Source organism: Dreissena polymorpha, chromosome 11 (genome assembly GCF_020536995.1).
Source record: "Dreissena polymorpha isolate Duluth1 chromosome 11, UMN_Dpol_1.0, whole genome shotgun sequence".
Classification (NCBI taxonomy): Eukaryota; Metazoa; Mollusca; class Bivalvia; order Myida; family Dreissenidae; genus Dreissena; species Dreissena polymorpha.
In genome coordinates, this window is record NC_068365.1 from 3,063,758 (window position 1) to 3,078,795 (window position 15,038).

Here is a 15,038-nt window from a genome sequence, read left to right on the forward strand (position 1 = left end):
ATAGTCTACGGCTTATTGAGCGATTCTCGGATCCTTGTAGATGGTAGAACCAGGGCCTAGTATCAGAAACATACTTAAGTCAATCGTCTGACTCAACTTTAGTGAGTTTTCTCTATAATTTAGATTCATTATATACCTGCTTTATGCCCCCCCCCCCCAAAAAAAAAAACACACCATGTTGTATCAATTGGTAAAATACAATTGCACAGAAATAATGCCCGTATTATGCTACTCGCTAGTTTTCCAATTCCGTATTACCATACTAGCCGGACTACGTTTAATGACGTTACTTTGAATGCATAATATTATAAAAGCATTCTTGGTTAATTATGAACGCTTAAACTCATTTTTTAACTTAAATGATTCAAATATGTATATAATTAAAGGAATATTACGCAAGTCAATTGTTACAAGTGTTTGTATCAGTATCGTGGCTTGCGCTATTTCGTATCACACTCGAGGCTCCGCCTCTCGTGAGATACATCATCACACAAGCCACTCGACTGCTATGGAACAATTGACTAGCGTAATATTCCGTATCAATTTGATAATTCTGCTCACATTGGTGTTCACAGAAGTTTGTATTTTTAGGTTTGGGTCAGACTTAACTCTAAGTTTGAGGAGGAATATAGGCATTTTGTTAGAGCTGAGATGTGAGATTGTTCTTGAGCTGACCAATATACTGATGCTCAGCTGTATTGTCTTGTCTCGTCATACATTCCTAAATGAATCCATAACATAATTGTAAAATTGTTATTTTGATGTACTGTTCTGCTCGTTTACATGCAGATTTCATCTGTGATCGTGCCATCGACCCGATCGTTTACGGACAGTACTATGTGGGACCGGAAGCACGTGACGTCATGCTTGGACTCCCTGGTTTGTCCGGCTGGTTTGAGAGGTGAGACACCGGATGATGCTTATATAGAACATGCGAGAACAATTGCGATTACTTCACAGTGAATGATTTAGTTTACTAGTGAAATATAATTATCGAATACTGTATGCATAATCCAAAACTAAATAAGTCTAATTCATTGGAAAACAAGCAATAAACGACTGTTAAAAATATGACTGTTAAAAATATGGTTAAACAATTGTGATTTAAGACGGCGGTCATATTCAATCGATTTCCATAATTGTATTGCCTTTTAAAAACGTTTATTATATCGATTTAAAAATAAGAAAAAAATACATTTGATCAGTTTGAAAATGAGCACTGTTTGTTTTCTTGTTTCACAACAAGTCCCAGTCTTTTTCTATGGTTTACAACTTGTCTGTGTCTTTCCATGTTTCACAACGATTCCGTATCTTGTTCCTTGTTCCAAAACGGGTCCCTGTATGAGCGTTTGATGTGTTCAAGGTTTTACATTGATCCCCTGTCTTGTTCTATGTTTCACAACGAGCCCCTGTACTTTCACTTGATTCATAACGAGCCCCTGTCTTTTCAATGTTTCACCAGTTTACGACGTTCTCTCGTGATCCTGGTGGCGCCTCACCACGAGATCATCAAAGACGACAGCGTTCGGCTGACCTCGAGCATTGAAGAGCTGCGCGATTTTTACAACGTGTTCGCGGCTGAGTTGAATTACCAGAAGATCCCGTATGTAGCGCTGTATGACCTTGACCGCAAGGTCAGGGTCGAGCGCGTGTTAAATGAATTGAAGAAGTTCCAGACCAGTCGAACAAGGTTCTAATTTGCGTTTTAATTATGTCAATTTTTTTTATCTTTATAGATTTTATTTGTTACAAATGGCATCCTGTAAGTTCTTTTTCATATTAACATTTAATCCTTTTTCATATTTACATTTAATCCATATTTTCAGACATTGTATTTACGTTGGATTTGTGATTAATCAAAATGACATTGAATGGCTAGTAAGTACCTCATACGTGAACTGTGTATATACATGTACATCGCGAGCTTGGTATTAAGAGAAATAACTTACGAATACATATTTATTTTTCAACTTTAAGAGTTGTCTTCTTTTGGCCATTAAGGGCATTTTAACATCAGATAAACTATGTATGGTTTGAACATTAAATATATGTTCATTTATTGACAAATACACATGTTTCAATTAAATTTGGATTCGTGTTTTAAGTGTTGTTGGATTAGCACACAGTTACATTCTTAAAATTCAATTGGTCATTATTTGATTCTGCAGCGACATATCATTTTTGATAAATTGTAACGATACTTTATTTTCATTGGCAGATGTAAAAGCTGCAGGCAAAGTTCATGAAGAGTAGTTAGATCTTTATTGTAATAACCACAATAAACCACAGGCAGCAGTATCATAAATCCCCCCCCACGGGGAGCCTACCCCCCCCCAGCTTACCCCAGGGGTTCCAGATTTTTAAATGTACACCTATTGTGTATGGTTTGACTTTTCAACAACGAATATTTACAAAAATACACAGTTTAAAAAAATAACCCTCGTATAGGTATTATATATACACAAGGTATGAAATGCACTATATGCCTATTGCTGAAAGATTGTGGAACACTGGACGTGACCTTTTTCATCGAAAACACATATGTTCCCATGCAGATGCCGACAAAAAGCAACTGGATTCGTTAAAAGACAGTAAAAGCAACGAGATTACATGTCTGTTTTTTGCTGTCTTATTTTGTCGATCGAATGCTCGGTTCTAAAACGCCATATCATTGGCCAACACAATGAGAACAACCAACCAGATGACGCGTAATAAAATTAAAATGGTGTACATGTGTAGATGAAACACCGAGTGACATATAGCGTGAAAGTCAAATTTAATTGAATATTAAAGTTATTAGCCGAGCAGGATTTCGGTTAGTTGTGTAATCACGTTGCTTTTATGATACTGCTGCCTGTGCAATAAACTTAAGGAATAATCACATTACGGCCACATATTTTGCTGAGTTACTCATGCATTGCTTTTGGTTTCATTCAAACATTGGTGTTCAATACTAAAGTGCATAAACAAGATCGCGCTTTGGTGTCAATCTGAATTTGGTAATGAAAACCGTTTTGCATTCGATGTTCGATGTAAGCGAATATAATATAAAAGTGGTTTGAATCCATAGTCCTCATTTCCATCATCATCAATAAAAAACATTCATCAGTATTCAGCAGCAGGAGCAGATTCATCATCATTTACAATGTCTCATTTACTACCAGCGTCGCCATCGTCATCATCATTTACAATGTCTCATTCACTACCAGCGTCGCCATCGTCATCATCATTTACAATGTCTCATTCACTAACAGCGTCGCCATCGTCATCATCATTTAACTGTCATATTTATCATAACTATCATCGTGTTATTACCATGTCATCAATAATACCATCCTGTTATGCACCATATATACATTTCGAGATTATCTCGTGCTTCAAATGTATATCACTGCGACCAGACAGGTGTATTAGGAGTGTCAAATCTTATGCGTGTTGCCAACTGTTCACGATTGTGACAGATAGATGATAATAGTAAATGATTATGACCTCGTCAAGGGCAACGACGATGCTGTTGCTGCTGGTTCTGCTGCTGATGATGATAGAACTGCCAAAATGATTATTCTGCAACTATCGAACTTTGGGCCCACTATCTACCAGCACAGTGCGTGGCGTTTCACCATTTACATGCCCAACTGTAATCTACTAGCACAGTGCGTGGCGTTTCACCATTTACATGTCCAACTGTAATCTACTAGCACAGTGCGTGGCGTTTCACCATTTACATGCCCAACTGTAACGCACTAACACGCTAAAACACTTAAATAATAGAACTACTTAGCAGCATGTAAACAACAAATTACAAGATTATTCGGTTGTTATTTTGCTTCTGATGCATTAAACAAGCAGAACTATAACATATTTAGTAACAAGGAATCTAAACAGTGTATCAAATTAGTTTTTTCTAAGAAATTATATAAACGGGAAGATAATTCAATCAAGAAAACGACGACATTGTATACTGCAATCGTGGATATACAACAGGTTAATGATAAAATAGTTGCATACTAATGCACGTTTTCTCTCAACATGGATAGGATGGCAATCTTCGACTCAAGATAAATGTTTTAAGCAAAAGTTCTGACACGTTCCCGGCAGCATGTGTAATTGGTTGGGTAGTCACCATACCGGACAGGTGGGGCTTCCTCCCGGTACTCCGGCTGGTTGGGTAGTCACCATACCGGACAGGTGAAGTCTCCCTCGGGTACTCCGGCTTTCCCCCACAATACAAGACCACACCAATATTGAAATTATTTTCTGAACCAACGGGATAGCTGGGAATTGCAGCTATGTATAAAATTCCCCCGGACTATCACGAGTCTACTGGACACATCATGGGTCAACGCATAGTTTAGTCGCTGGCTCGGAAAGGACCTCATAAAACTCGAAATACACTCATCCATTCACAAACACTCAGCCACGTTTCAAAGTTACTTAAATGCGAATCGAATTATATAGGCAAATCATTTACATTAAATTTACGCGCGAGGAGTCGGTTACATGTGTTGTAAGGTCCCTCCTGGTTTCGAGGAGTCGGTTACATGTGTTGTAAGGTCCCTCCTGGTTTCGAGGAGTCGGTTACATGTGTTGTAAGGTCCCTCCTGGTTTCGAGGAGTCGGTTACATGTGTTGTAAGGTCCCTATATTTACGCGCGAGGAGTCGGTTACAGGTGTTGTAAGGTCCCTCCTGGTTTCGATGTTAGTGCGCGCGTTACTATGATAGAATTAACAATACCAGTTGATCCATAAGAAAATATCATGAAAATGTCTTAAGTTGCATGCCGCTACGAAACACGTTTTTAAAAAAACACAAGAAAAAGCGCAATTGGTTGACATTTTAACATTCAATGTGAACCCAGTTTGATATTGTCCGTTTACGGGCGGATGGGCAAGTATAATGCTTGATCCCTCCCACTAAGTGTGTCATTCAAATAGTTCATACATGTACGTTATAAAATACATACACATCAAAACACGTATAAGGTTGCAGTTTTTCTAAACTGTATGAAACAATTGTTTTTGTTTGAATAATTAACCTGATTTTTTAGCAAATAATCGCGAAGTATATTATTACGCAGGATTTGGTATTTTGACAAAGGAACTAGTACATTTATGTTGTCAATATTTGCAGAAGTTTAATGCAGAGGACATAACATTGGTGCAGCTTAGTGAACCACGTCATTTTTTTGTACACCAGAATTTCATCAAGATCGAGTCATACATTTGGGCTTACTATGTTTATCTAATATTTGACCTGGTTACATAGGTTTGGACGCACGTGACCAACTTTCGAACTCGTCTTAGACATTAGCCCGATAAACATTCTGAAGTTCAATGAGATAAGTCATACCTGAAGTCTCTGTTGTTGTAACATGTTTTATATAAGATGTTACCTGGCGACCTAGGTTTTATACACACTTGAACCACATTTCAACATGTCATTGATAGTATCACGATTTCTAAACTAAAAGGATCAATTAAGCATTCACACAAAGTTGTTCTAGTAATTTAAATAATTTTAAAGTAATAGTCGCATTGATATGTTCATTGATTCGAAAATAAACATTCATTTGTTGAGAAAAGTTAATTATTTTTGGAAGTTAATGAGGAGTAAATGAAAACAGTGGGTTTACTTATCTGTCCTTTTTGATATGTGACGATAGTACAAAGATAGATTTGTTTGCACACATATTTCGTTAAGCGCATAAGAATCATGTAATACACTTGTATGCGATATAACGCCGAAGAAGTTAATATGAACCGAGTTGTAGGAAAACTGGGCTTAATGCATGTTCATATAATGTCGTCTCAGATTAGTCTGTGCAATCCCTACATGATAATCAAGGACGGCACTTTCCGCTTGTATGGACTGTTTCGTTGATAGGAAGTCTCTTCTAAACTAAAATCCTATTTAGGCTGAAAAATGTGTCCCTGGTTAACCTGTGTGGACTGCCCAGCTTCATCTCGGAAGACACTTCACGAACATGCATTAAACCCTGCTTTCCCAGAACGAGGTTCAGATAGTTTTGTTTCATATAGTTTTGTAGTGAGTTGTATAATATTAAATGCAGCTGTCATGAGTTCAAACAAAATAACAAAGTTGATACTTAAACGAAACACTCCATAAAAACGGAACGCACGGGCTGCACAGGATCATTTAGGACGACACTTTTTGCGCATGCATTTACCCAAGTTTTGATTGCACAAGGCTCATTCAAATAAAGTGGATACTACCGGGGGTCGGTATAAGATCAATTATGTATTGCAACTGACAATCTGCTTTGGTTTAATATTTAAACAATAAACATGGGAAATATTCTCTATATTGAACTGGTTTAAAGATAAGTAATCAGTGACTTTTCATATGTGTTTAAAAACAACATTTTGTGCGTGTACTACTTTGACTTGGAGGACCCTCAGTATCTTTACTCACGTGGTTTTCAAAGTGGTTAATGAATGTGTTAATTGTGTGCAATGCATTAAGTATGCCATTAAATATAAGTTCCACGATTTAATCGAGTCTTTGTATACGAATATCGTGCGACAAAGACTTTCAAAAACTAGCCAGTGGGTTAAATAGTGGAATTCTATGCATTCGGTAGGAACAAATAAATTTTGCAAATAATTACGCAATTACTACTACTGCTACTACTACTACTAATACTACTACTACTTCTACTACTACAACAACTACTACTACTACAACTACTACTTCTGCTACTACTACTACTACTACTACTACTACTACTACTACTACTACTACTACTACTACTACTACTACTACTACTACTACTACAACTACTACGACTACTACTACTACTACTACAACTACTACGACTACTACTACTACTACTACTACTACTACTACTACTACTACTACTACTACTACTACTACTACCACTACTACTACTACAACGACTACTACTACTACTACTACTACTACTACTACTACTACTACTACTACTATTACTACTACTTCTACTACTACTACTACTACTACTACTACTACTATTACTACTACTACCACTACTACTACTACTACTACTACTACTACTACTACTACTACTACTACCACTACCACTACTACTACTACTACTACTACTACTACTACTACTACTACTACTACTACTACAACTTCTTCTTCTACTACTACTACTACTACTACTACTACTACTACTTATTCTACTACTACTACTACTACTTCCACTACTTATGTAAAATAGAAGATTTATTTAAATTCTTAAGCCTTCAGCTGTTTTATTCATTTCTTTACATATATATATCTATCTATCTATCTATCTATATATATATATATATATATATATATATATATATATATATATATTCGTTAAAACGCATATATTTTTTAGTTTACTTCTTAACTAACTTGCGTACCGCATGATTGGATTTCATTATCAACGTTTGATCAAAATATGCACTTTGCAACAAATAAGTTAAGATTGAGCTATTAGAATAACGCATCAAGATTGTTCCATATTATGGCCTAAAACATTTGATCTATAAAACAGTTGACTTTTTGCTTAAATCAAGCAATTACACGAATGCATAATTTTTTAAACTGCAACACTACGATAGCGATGGAGACAGATATAACGCGGGTGTACATATGCGGCCCTCACAGCACGGGTATAACCACTCTCCTAAATGACCTCCGACCGCACGTGCCCGAGTTGCACGTGCTTCACGAAGTGGCGCGCGGGATCATCAAGAGTCACGGGTGGTGTCGAGACGACTTCGTTCCCGACAAGCACCCGGAAGTGTTCCAGCAGTTTAATGTGGAGATTCTCGAGGCGCAGATCAAACTGGAGAGGGAATACTCCGAGCAGGGAAAACGTGCGTTATTATACCTTTAATGATTTAATTTTATGGCGATAACTTCATGAAGTCAATTAGAAGAGTTTATTGTAGCTGCTTTTATTGTTATCAGACTTGTCTCCAAAAAGCTTACACTGGGTGCAGGATCAGTTGACTTTATGGGGTTCATAAATGGATGTTAATGAATGTGAAGACACCGGCAAGAGGTGCTTTTTTCAAATAACTTTTGAATTTTTTTTTCTGAAGAATTTAAACTAGTGCATACAATACAGTTTTTTATGCGGCTTATGGCAATGTGAAAATATCAGAATAACTTATTTAATAAGCTTGTGTTAACCCCGTTGATCCTGCACCCTGTTCACGGAATGGTTACCTTAAGCTTAAACCTATTGATGCTGACTCGATTTCTTAGATAGTCTACGGCTTATTGAGCGATTCTCGGGTCCTTGTAGATGGTAGAACCAGGGCCTAGTATCAGAAACATACTTAAGTCAATAGTCTGACTCAACTATAGTGAGTTTTCTCTCTAATTTAGATTCATTATATACCTGCTTTATGTTCCCCCCAAAAAACAAGTTGCATCAATCGGTAAAATATCACTGCACAGAAATAATTCCCGTATTATGCTACTCGCTAGTTTTCCAATTCCGTATTACCATACTAGCCGGACTACTTTTAATGACTTCACTTTGAATGCATAAAATCATAAAAGCATTCTTGGTTAATTGTGAACGCTTAAACACATTTTTTAACTTAAATGATTCAAATATGTATTTAATTAAAGGAATATAAAGCAAGTCAATTATTACAAGTGTTTGTATCAGTCTCGTGGCTTGCGCTATTTCGTATCACACTCGAGGCTCCGCCTCTCGTGAGATACATCATCACACAAGCCACTCGACTGATATGGAACAATTGACTAGCGTAATATTACGTATCAATTCGATAATTCTGCTCAAATTGGTGTTCACAGAAGTTTGTATTTTAGTTTTGGGTTCGACTTAACCCTAAGTTTGAGGAGGAATATAGGCATTTTGTTAGAGCTGAGATGTGAGATTGTTCTTGAGCTGACCAATATACTGATACCCAGCTGTATTGTCTTGTCTCGTCATACATTCCTAAATGAATCCATAACATAATTGTAAAATTGTTATTTTGATGTACTGTTCTGCTCGTTTACCTGCAGATTTCATCTGTGATCGTGCCATCGACCCGATCGTTTACGGACAATACTATGTGGGACCGGAAGCACGTGACGTCATGCTGGGACTCCCTGGTTTGTCCGGCTGGTTGGAGAGGTGAGACACCGGATATTCCGTATATAGAAAATGCGAGTAAAATGCGATTAATTCACAGTGAATGATTTAGTTTACTAGTGAAATAGAATTATCGAATACTGTATGCTTAATCCACAACTAAATAAGTCTAATTCATGGGCAAACAAGCAAAAACGACTGTAACAAATGTAACAGTTAAAAATATGGTTAAACAATTGTGATCTAAGACGTTGGTCATATTCAATCGATTTCCATAATTGTATTGCCTTATAAAAACGTTTATTATATAGATTTAAAAAAAAAGAAAAATTTACATTTGATCAGTTTGAAAACGAGCACTGTTTGTTTTCTTGTTTCACAATAAGTCCCAGACTTTTTCTATGTTTTACAACTTGTCTGTGTCTTTCCTTGTTTCACAACGATTCCGTATCTTGTTCCTTGTTCCAAAAAGGGTCCCTGTATGAGCGTTTTTCGTGTTCAAGGTTTTACATTGAGCCCCTGTCTTGTTCCATGTTTCACAACGAGCCCCTGTCCTTTCACTTGATTCATAACGAGCCCCTGTCTTTTCCATGTTTCACCAGTTTACGACGTTCTCTCGTGATCCTGGTGGCGCCTCACCACGAGATTATCAAAGACGACAGCGTCCGGCTGACCTCGAGCATTGAAGAGCTGCACGATTTTTACAACGTGTTCGCGGCTGAGTTGAATCACCAGAAGATCCCGTATGTAGCGCTGTATGACCTTGACCGCAAGGTCAGGGTCGAGCGCGTGTTAAATGAATTGAAGAAGTTCCAGACCAGTCGAACAGGGTTCTAATTTGCGTTTTAATTATGTCAAAATTGTTATCTTTATGGATTTTTTTATTTGTTACAAATGGCAGCCTGTAAGTTCTTTTTCATATTTACATTTAATCCATATGTTCAGACATTGTATTTACGTTGGACATTGAATGGCTAGTAAGTACCTCATACGTGAACTGTGTATATACATGTACTTCGCGAGATTGGTATTAAGAGAAATAACTTACGAATACATATTTATTTTTCAATATTAAGAGTTGTCTTCTTTTGGCCATTAAGGGCATTTTAAGATCAGATAAACTATGTAAGGTTTGAACATTAAATATATGTTCATTTATTGACAAATAAACATGTTTCAATTAAATTTGGATTCGTGTTTTAAGTGTTGTTGGATTAGCACACAGTTACATTCTTAAATTTCAATCGGTCATTATTTGATTCTGCAGCGACATATCATTTTTGATAAATTGTAACGATACATTATTTGCATTGGCAGATTTAAAAGCTGCCGGCAAAGTTCATGACGAGTAGTTAGATCTTTATTGTAATAACCACAATTTACTTAAGGAATAATCACATTACGGCCACATATATTGCTGAGTTACTGATGCATTGATTTTGGTTTCATTCAAACATTGGTGTTCAATACTAAAGTGCATAAACAAGATCGCTCTTTGGTGTCAATCTAGATTTGGTAGTGAAAACCGTTTTGCAATCGAAGTTCGGTGTAAGCGAATATAATATAAAAGTGGTTTGAATCCATAGTCCTCATTTCCATCATCATCAATATCAAAAACATTCATCAGTATTCAGCAGCAGGAGCAGATTCATCATCATTAACAATGTCTCATTCACTCCCAGCGTCGCCATCGTCATCATCATTTACAATGTCTCATTCACTACCAGCGTCGCCATCGTCATCATCATTAACAATGTCTCATTCACTACCAGCGTCGCCATCGTCATCATCATTTACAATGTCTCATTCACTACCAGCGTCGCCATCGTCATCATCATTTACAATGTCTCATTCACTACCAGCGTCACCATCGTCATCATCATTAACAATGTCTCATTCACTACCAGCGTCGCCATCGTCATCATCATTTACAATGTCTCATTCACTACCAGCGTCGCCATCGTCATCATCATTAACAATGTCTCATTCACTACCAGCGTCGCCATCGTCATCATCATTTACAATGTCTCATTTACTACCAGCGTCGTCATCGTCATCATCATTTAACTGTCATATTTATGATAACTATCATCTTATTATTACCATGTCATCAATAGTATCATCCTGTTATGCACCATATATACATTTCAAGATTATCTCGTGCTTCAAATGTATATCACTGCGACCAGACAGGTGTATTAGGAGTGTCAAATCTGATGCGTGTTGCCAACTGTTCGCGATTGTGACAGATAGATGATGATGGTAAATGAGTATGACCTCGACATGGATAACGACGATGCTTTTGCTGCTGGTTCTGCTGCTGATGATGATGGAACTGCCAAAATGATTATTTTGGAACTATCGAACTTTGGTATACTATATTCTAGCACAGTGCGTTGCGTTTCACCATGTGCATGCCCAACTGTATCGCACTGTGGCGTTGACAAAAACACAAACACACTTTAATAATAGAACTACTTAGCAACAAATAACACGATCATTCGGTTGTTATTATGCTTCCGATGCATTAAAAAAGCAGAACTAGAACAGATTTAGTAACAAAGAATCTACATGTATACAGTGTATCAATTGAGTTTTTCATAGAAATTATTTAAACGGGGAGATAATTCAATTAAGAAAACGACGACATTATATACTGCAATTGTGGATATACATTACAACAGGTTAATGCTCAAATAGTTACATACTAATGCACGTTTTCTCTCAACATGGATAGGATGGTAATCTTCGACTCAAGATAAATGTTTCAAGCTTAAGTTCAGACACGTTCCCGGCTGCATGTGTGTTTGGTTGGGTAGTCAACATACCGGACAGATGGGGCTTCCTCCCGGTACTCCGGCTGGTTGGGTAGTCACAATACCGGACAGGTGAAGTCTCGCCCGGGTACTCCGGCTTTCCCCCACAATACAAGACCACATCAAAATTGAAATTCTTTTCAGAACCAGCGGGATAGCTGGGAATTGCAGCTATGTATAAAATTCGTCGGGACTTTCATGAATCTAGTATGTTAATTAGTAACGAGCGCTGAACACATCCCGGGTTCACACATAGTGTAGCCTCTGGCTTTGAAAGGACCTCATTGACCTCGAAATACACTCATCTATTCACCAACACTCAGCCACGTTTGAAAGTTACTTTAATGCGAATCAAATTATAAGACAAATACTTTACATTATATTATTAATTGACAAACAATAAACAAAGAAACAAGAATATTAAATGTCCTTCGCTGAAATATATTTACGCGCGAGGAGTCGGTTACAGCAGTTGTAATAAAGTTCTTAAACAACTGAAAGGTCCCTCCTGGTTTCAATGTTAGTTCGCGCGTTATGATAGAATTAAAAATACTAGTTTATCCTAAAAACAAATGATCATTCATAACTGAATACGTGCAGAATTAATATTCGCATATTTTAGCTATGTCGAATGCGTAACAACATATGTATTGTAAAAATGGATGTCACGTTCGCCATATTTAACCAGTTTTGAAATATATCGCACCATTAGAACTCTTTAAGTCAGTATTAACGAATATGTCAAAAAAATATTATTTTCGCAAAATCTAAGCAACACATGATATTGAAAGCTTAGAGTTAAATGAAATTAATTTACTTTAAAGAATATACCGAAAATGAAATGTGGCCTATTGCTAAGTAATTCATACCGGGCAGGATACACTCTTCTGACCAGTAAATCTGAAATTCCATGATGGTGCCTGTCGCGATCACTTACCTTGATAACACAAAGCCACGTAGCAGGTGCCCGTAGGACATTCGTCGGGATTAAGGGGAATACCGAATGGAAAAATGTTATTAAAAGCAACAATATGTATGACCTTTCGATCTAATTAATGTTTCATGACACTTTATGAAACACACAAGTTTTGTGCGAGTTTGTTTTAACAATACAAACATGTCCTGCACTTTCAATTTAAAAAGCCATTGGACTAAAATATCTTATTTGTAAAAATATTGGAAATCAACATTGATTTATTATCAACATGGTATTGAACTACTCAGCTAGACTGGGTCTCACCATCAACAATATTCAAGACAAACGCATCCAAGACACACTCATCACAGTCCATTGAGCGCGAGGTAGACAGCGTCACCTATCTTGGCATCATCCTCGACAACCATGGGGGATCGGATGCATACATCGCTAAAGAATATCTGGATATCAAGACCGATTGGCGCCACCACCAAGATAAGGTTCTTCAATACCATCGTGATGACAAATCTCCTTTATCGAGCCGAGACCAGGCGAACCACCGTCATGACCATAATAAAAATCCAGATTTTCATCAACACTTTCCAAAGGAAGATCTTCAAGATCCGCTTGCAAGACATGATCACCACAGATAAATAATGGACTAGAACAAAGCAGCAGCCAGTTGAAGAAAACATTGTTCAGAGACATTCGAGAAGGATAGGCCAACCCTTCGCAAGACTGCCTCAAATATGACAAGGCAATTACTCACATGGAATCCCCAAGGATAGAGGAAGAGAGGGCGGCCTAGAAACACCTGGCGCCGTGATCTGGATACAGATGCTAAGCAGATTTGCAAGACGCGGGGCAGCTGGAGAGACTCGCCCAGAACAGAGACACCAGGATAAAGCTTTTTGCTTGTATATGACCAAGACGGGATCACAGGCGAGGATGATGAGATGCTGAAGCTTTAAAATAAGACCGACTGCATGATCATGATAGTTTCGGTACTCGGGTTTCGTGAATGTATAAACATACCCCTGCCTATCATGAATATGGCTTGTGTTATGAACTATGTATACGCCTTCGATAGATCTATGTATATGCTCTAGTATTAAAATGATGAGTGGCATTGAACCTTTATTATTAAATGAGTTATCGTACATTGTAATAGTAAAGTGCCTTTGCCTGAATGTTCTTTCCCGAAAAACTTGATAGGCAACATGTGGTTTCCGAGATATTGCAGTGGAATGGTTTTAATTTAATAAAATTATTCTTTGATTTTCGGAATCACTCAGATTCAATCATCCTTGTGAGGTGGCTTTTAAACTTTCAATATTTTACATTCCTACAATATTGTTCATATTAATTCCTTTATTTTTAAGACATTTAATCAGTTAAATCTGAAATGAAACTTCGCGAATGTAGTATAGATAATTGTTATAGCAATAGTCATTTTAAACATTTGATATTTAATATGGCTGTGATTGCATGAATACGCATTCGACTATCAAAAGAATTGTGCATATGTCCGAGGTGTAAATCTTTGAATGTGTGTGGTACAACCTGGTTATTATAGAGCGATGTGTAGTCAAAATACTACATGTATTTCATATTTACTAACTTCGTTCAAATATTTACATTTATCTTAAAATACTGTAATTCGAAATATTAATATTGATATTACAAACTTACTTTTGTAAGATTCATTTATTGTTAGATTTGATTGTCAATTGCGTTTTTTATTGTATAAATTTTTGGCACAAACCGTTTGATTCAAAAGCTCAACTCTTAACTACATACCCTTTACCCTAAATGCTTTAACTGAAATTACTTCGAAACTTAGCACACAATACTAGATCTCTTTTAAACGATTTATGCCATGAATTAACTTTCACATAGCTTAATAACCAACCTGGTTCAAGATCCTTGTTGGTCTTATTATGCTTTACACCCTTGAGGTATCGAGCAATATTCATGTCAAGCTCCTCTGAGATGGTGGCATCTCTTCAAAGTTGAGTTCTTGGTCCTCACGGCCGAGCCAGTCCTTAAAACGTTTCACGTCACTGTCCGTCTTCTTTTTGGTACTTGAATTGTTTTTACTTTCTATGAAGGAGTATGTGTCTTCAGCGGTTACTGATACATGCTTGTCATGATTCTTCTCTATAATATAATCTAAATCCAATATTCTATTGGCGAGCGCTTCTAAAGACTTTTC

General features: G+C 37.0%; 2 protein-coding genes across 3 annotated transcripts in view; both read left to right on the plus strand.

Moving 5' to 3' along the window:
• The window catches only part of LOC127850741 (uncharacterized), an 8,200-nt gene extending 6,102 nt beyond the window's left edge, over positions 1-2,098 (plus strand). For both annotated transcript variants that reach the window (XM_052384031.1, XM_052384032.1), the window contains exons 3-4: positions 790-901; positions 1,463-2,098. In XM_052384031.1, coding sequence (XP_052239991.1) covers positions 790-901; positions 1,463-1,697 — 347 coding nt within the window. In that variant the 3' untranslated portion in view covers positions 1,698-2,098. The remainder of the gene's footprint in view (positions 1-789; positions 902-1,462) is intronic.
• A 4,205-nt stretch (positions 2,099-6,303) lies between these two features.
• On the plus strand, positions 6,304-10,276 carry LOC127850743 (uncharacterized). Its single transcript, XM_052384033.1, has 4 exons — positions 6,304-6,597; positions 7,596-7,853; positions 9,022-9,133; positions 9,694-10,276. The coding sequence occupies exons 2-4, from the start codon at positions 7,598-7,600 to the stop codon at positions 9,926-9,928; spliced, it is 603 nt and encodes a 200-aa protein (XP_052239993.1). The 5' UTR covers positions 6,304-6,597; positions 7,596-7,597; the 3' UTR covers positions 9,929-10,276.
• Positions 10,277-15,038: the final 4,762 nt, after the last annotated feature.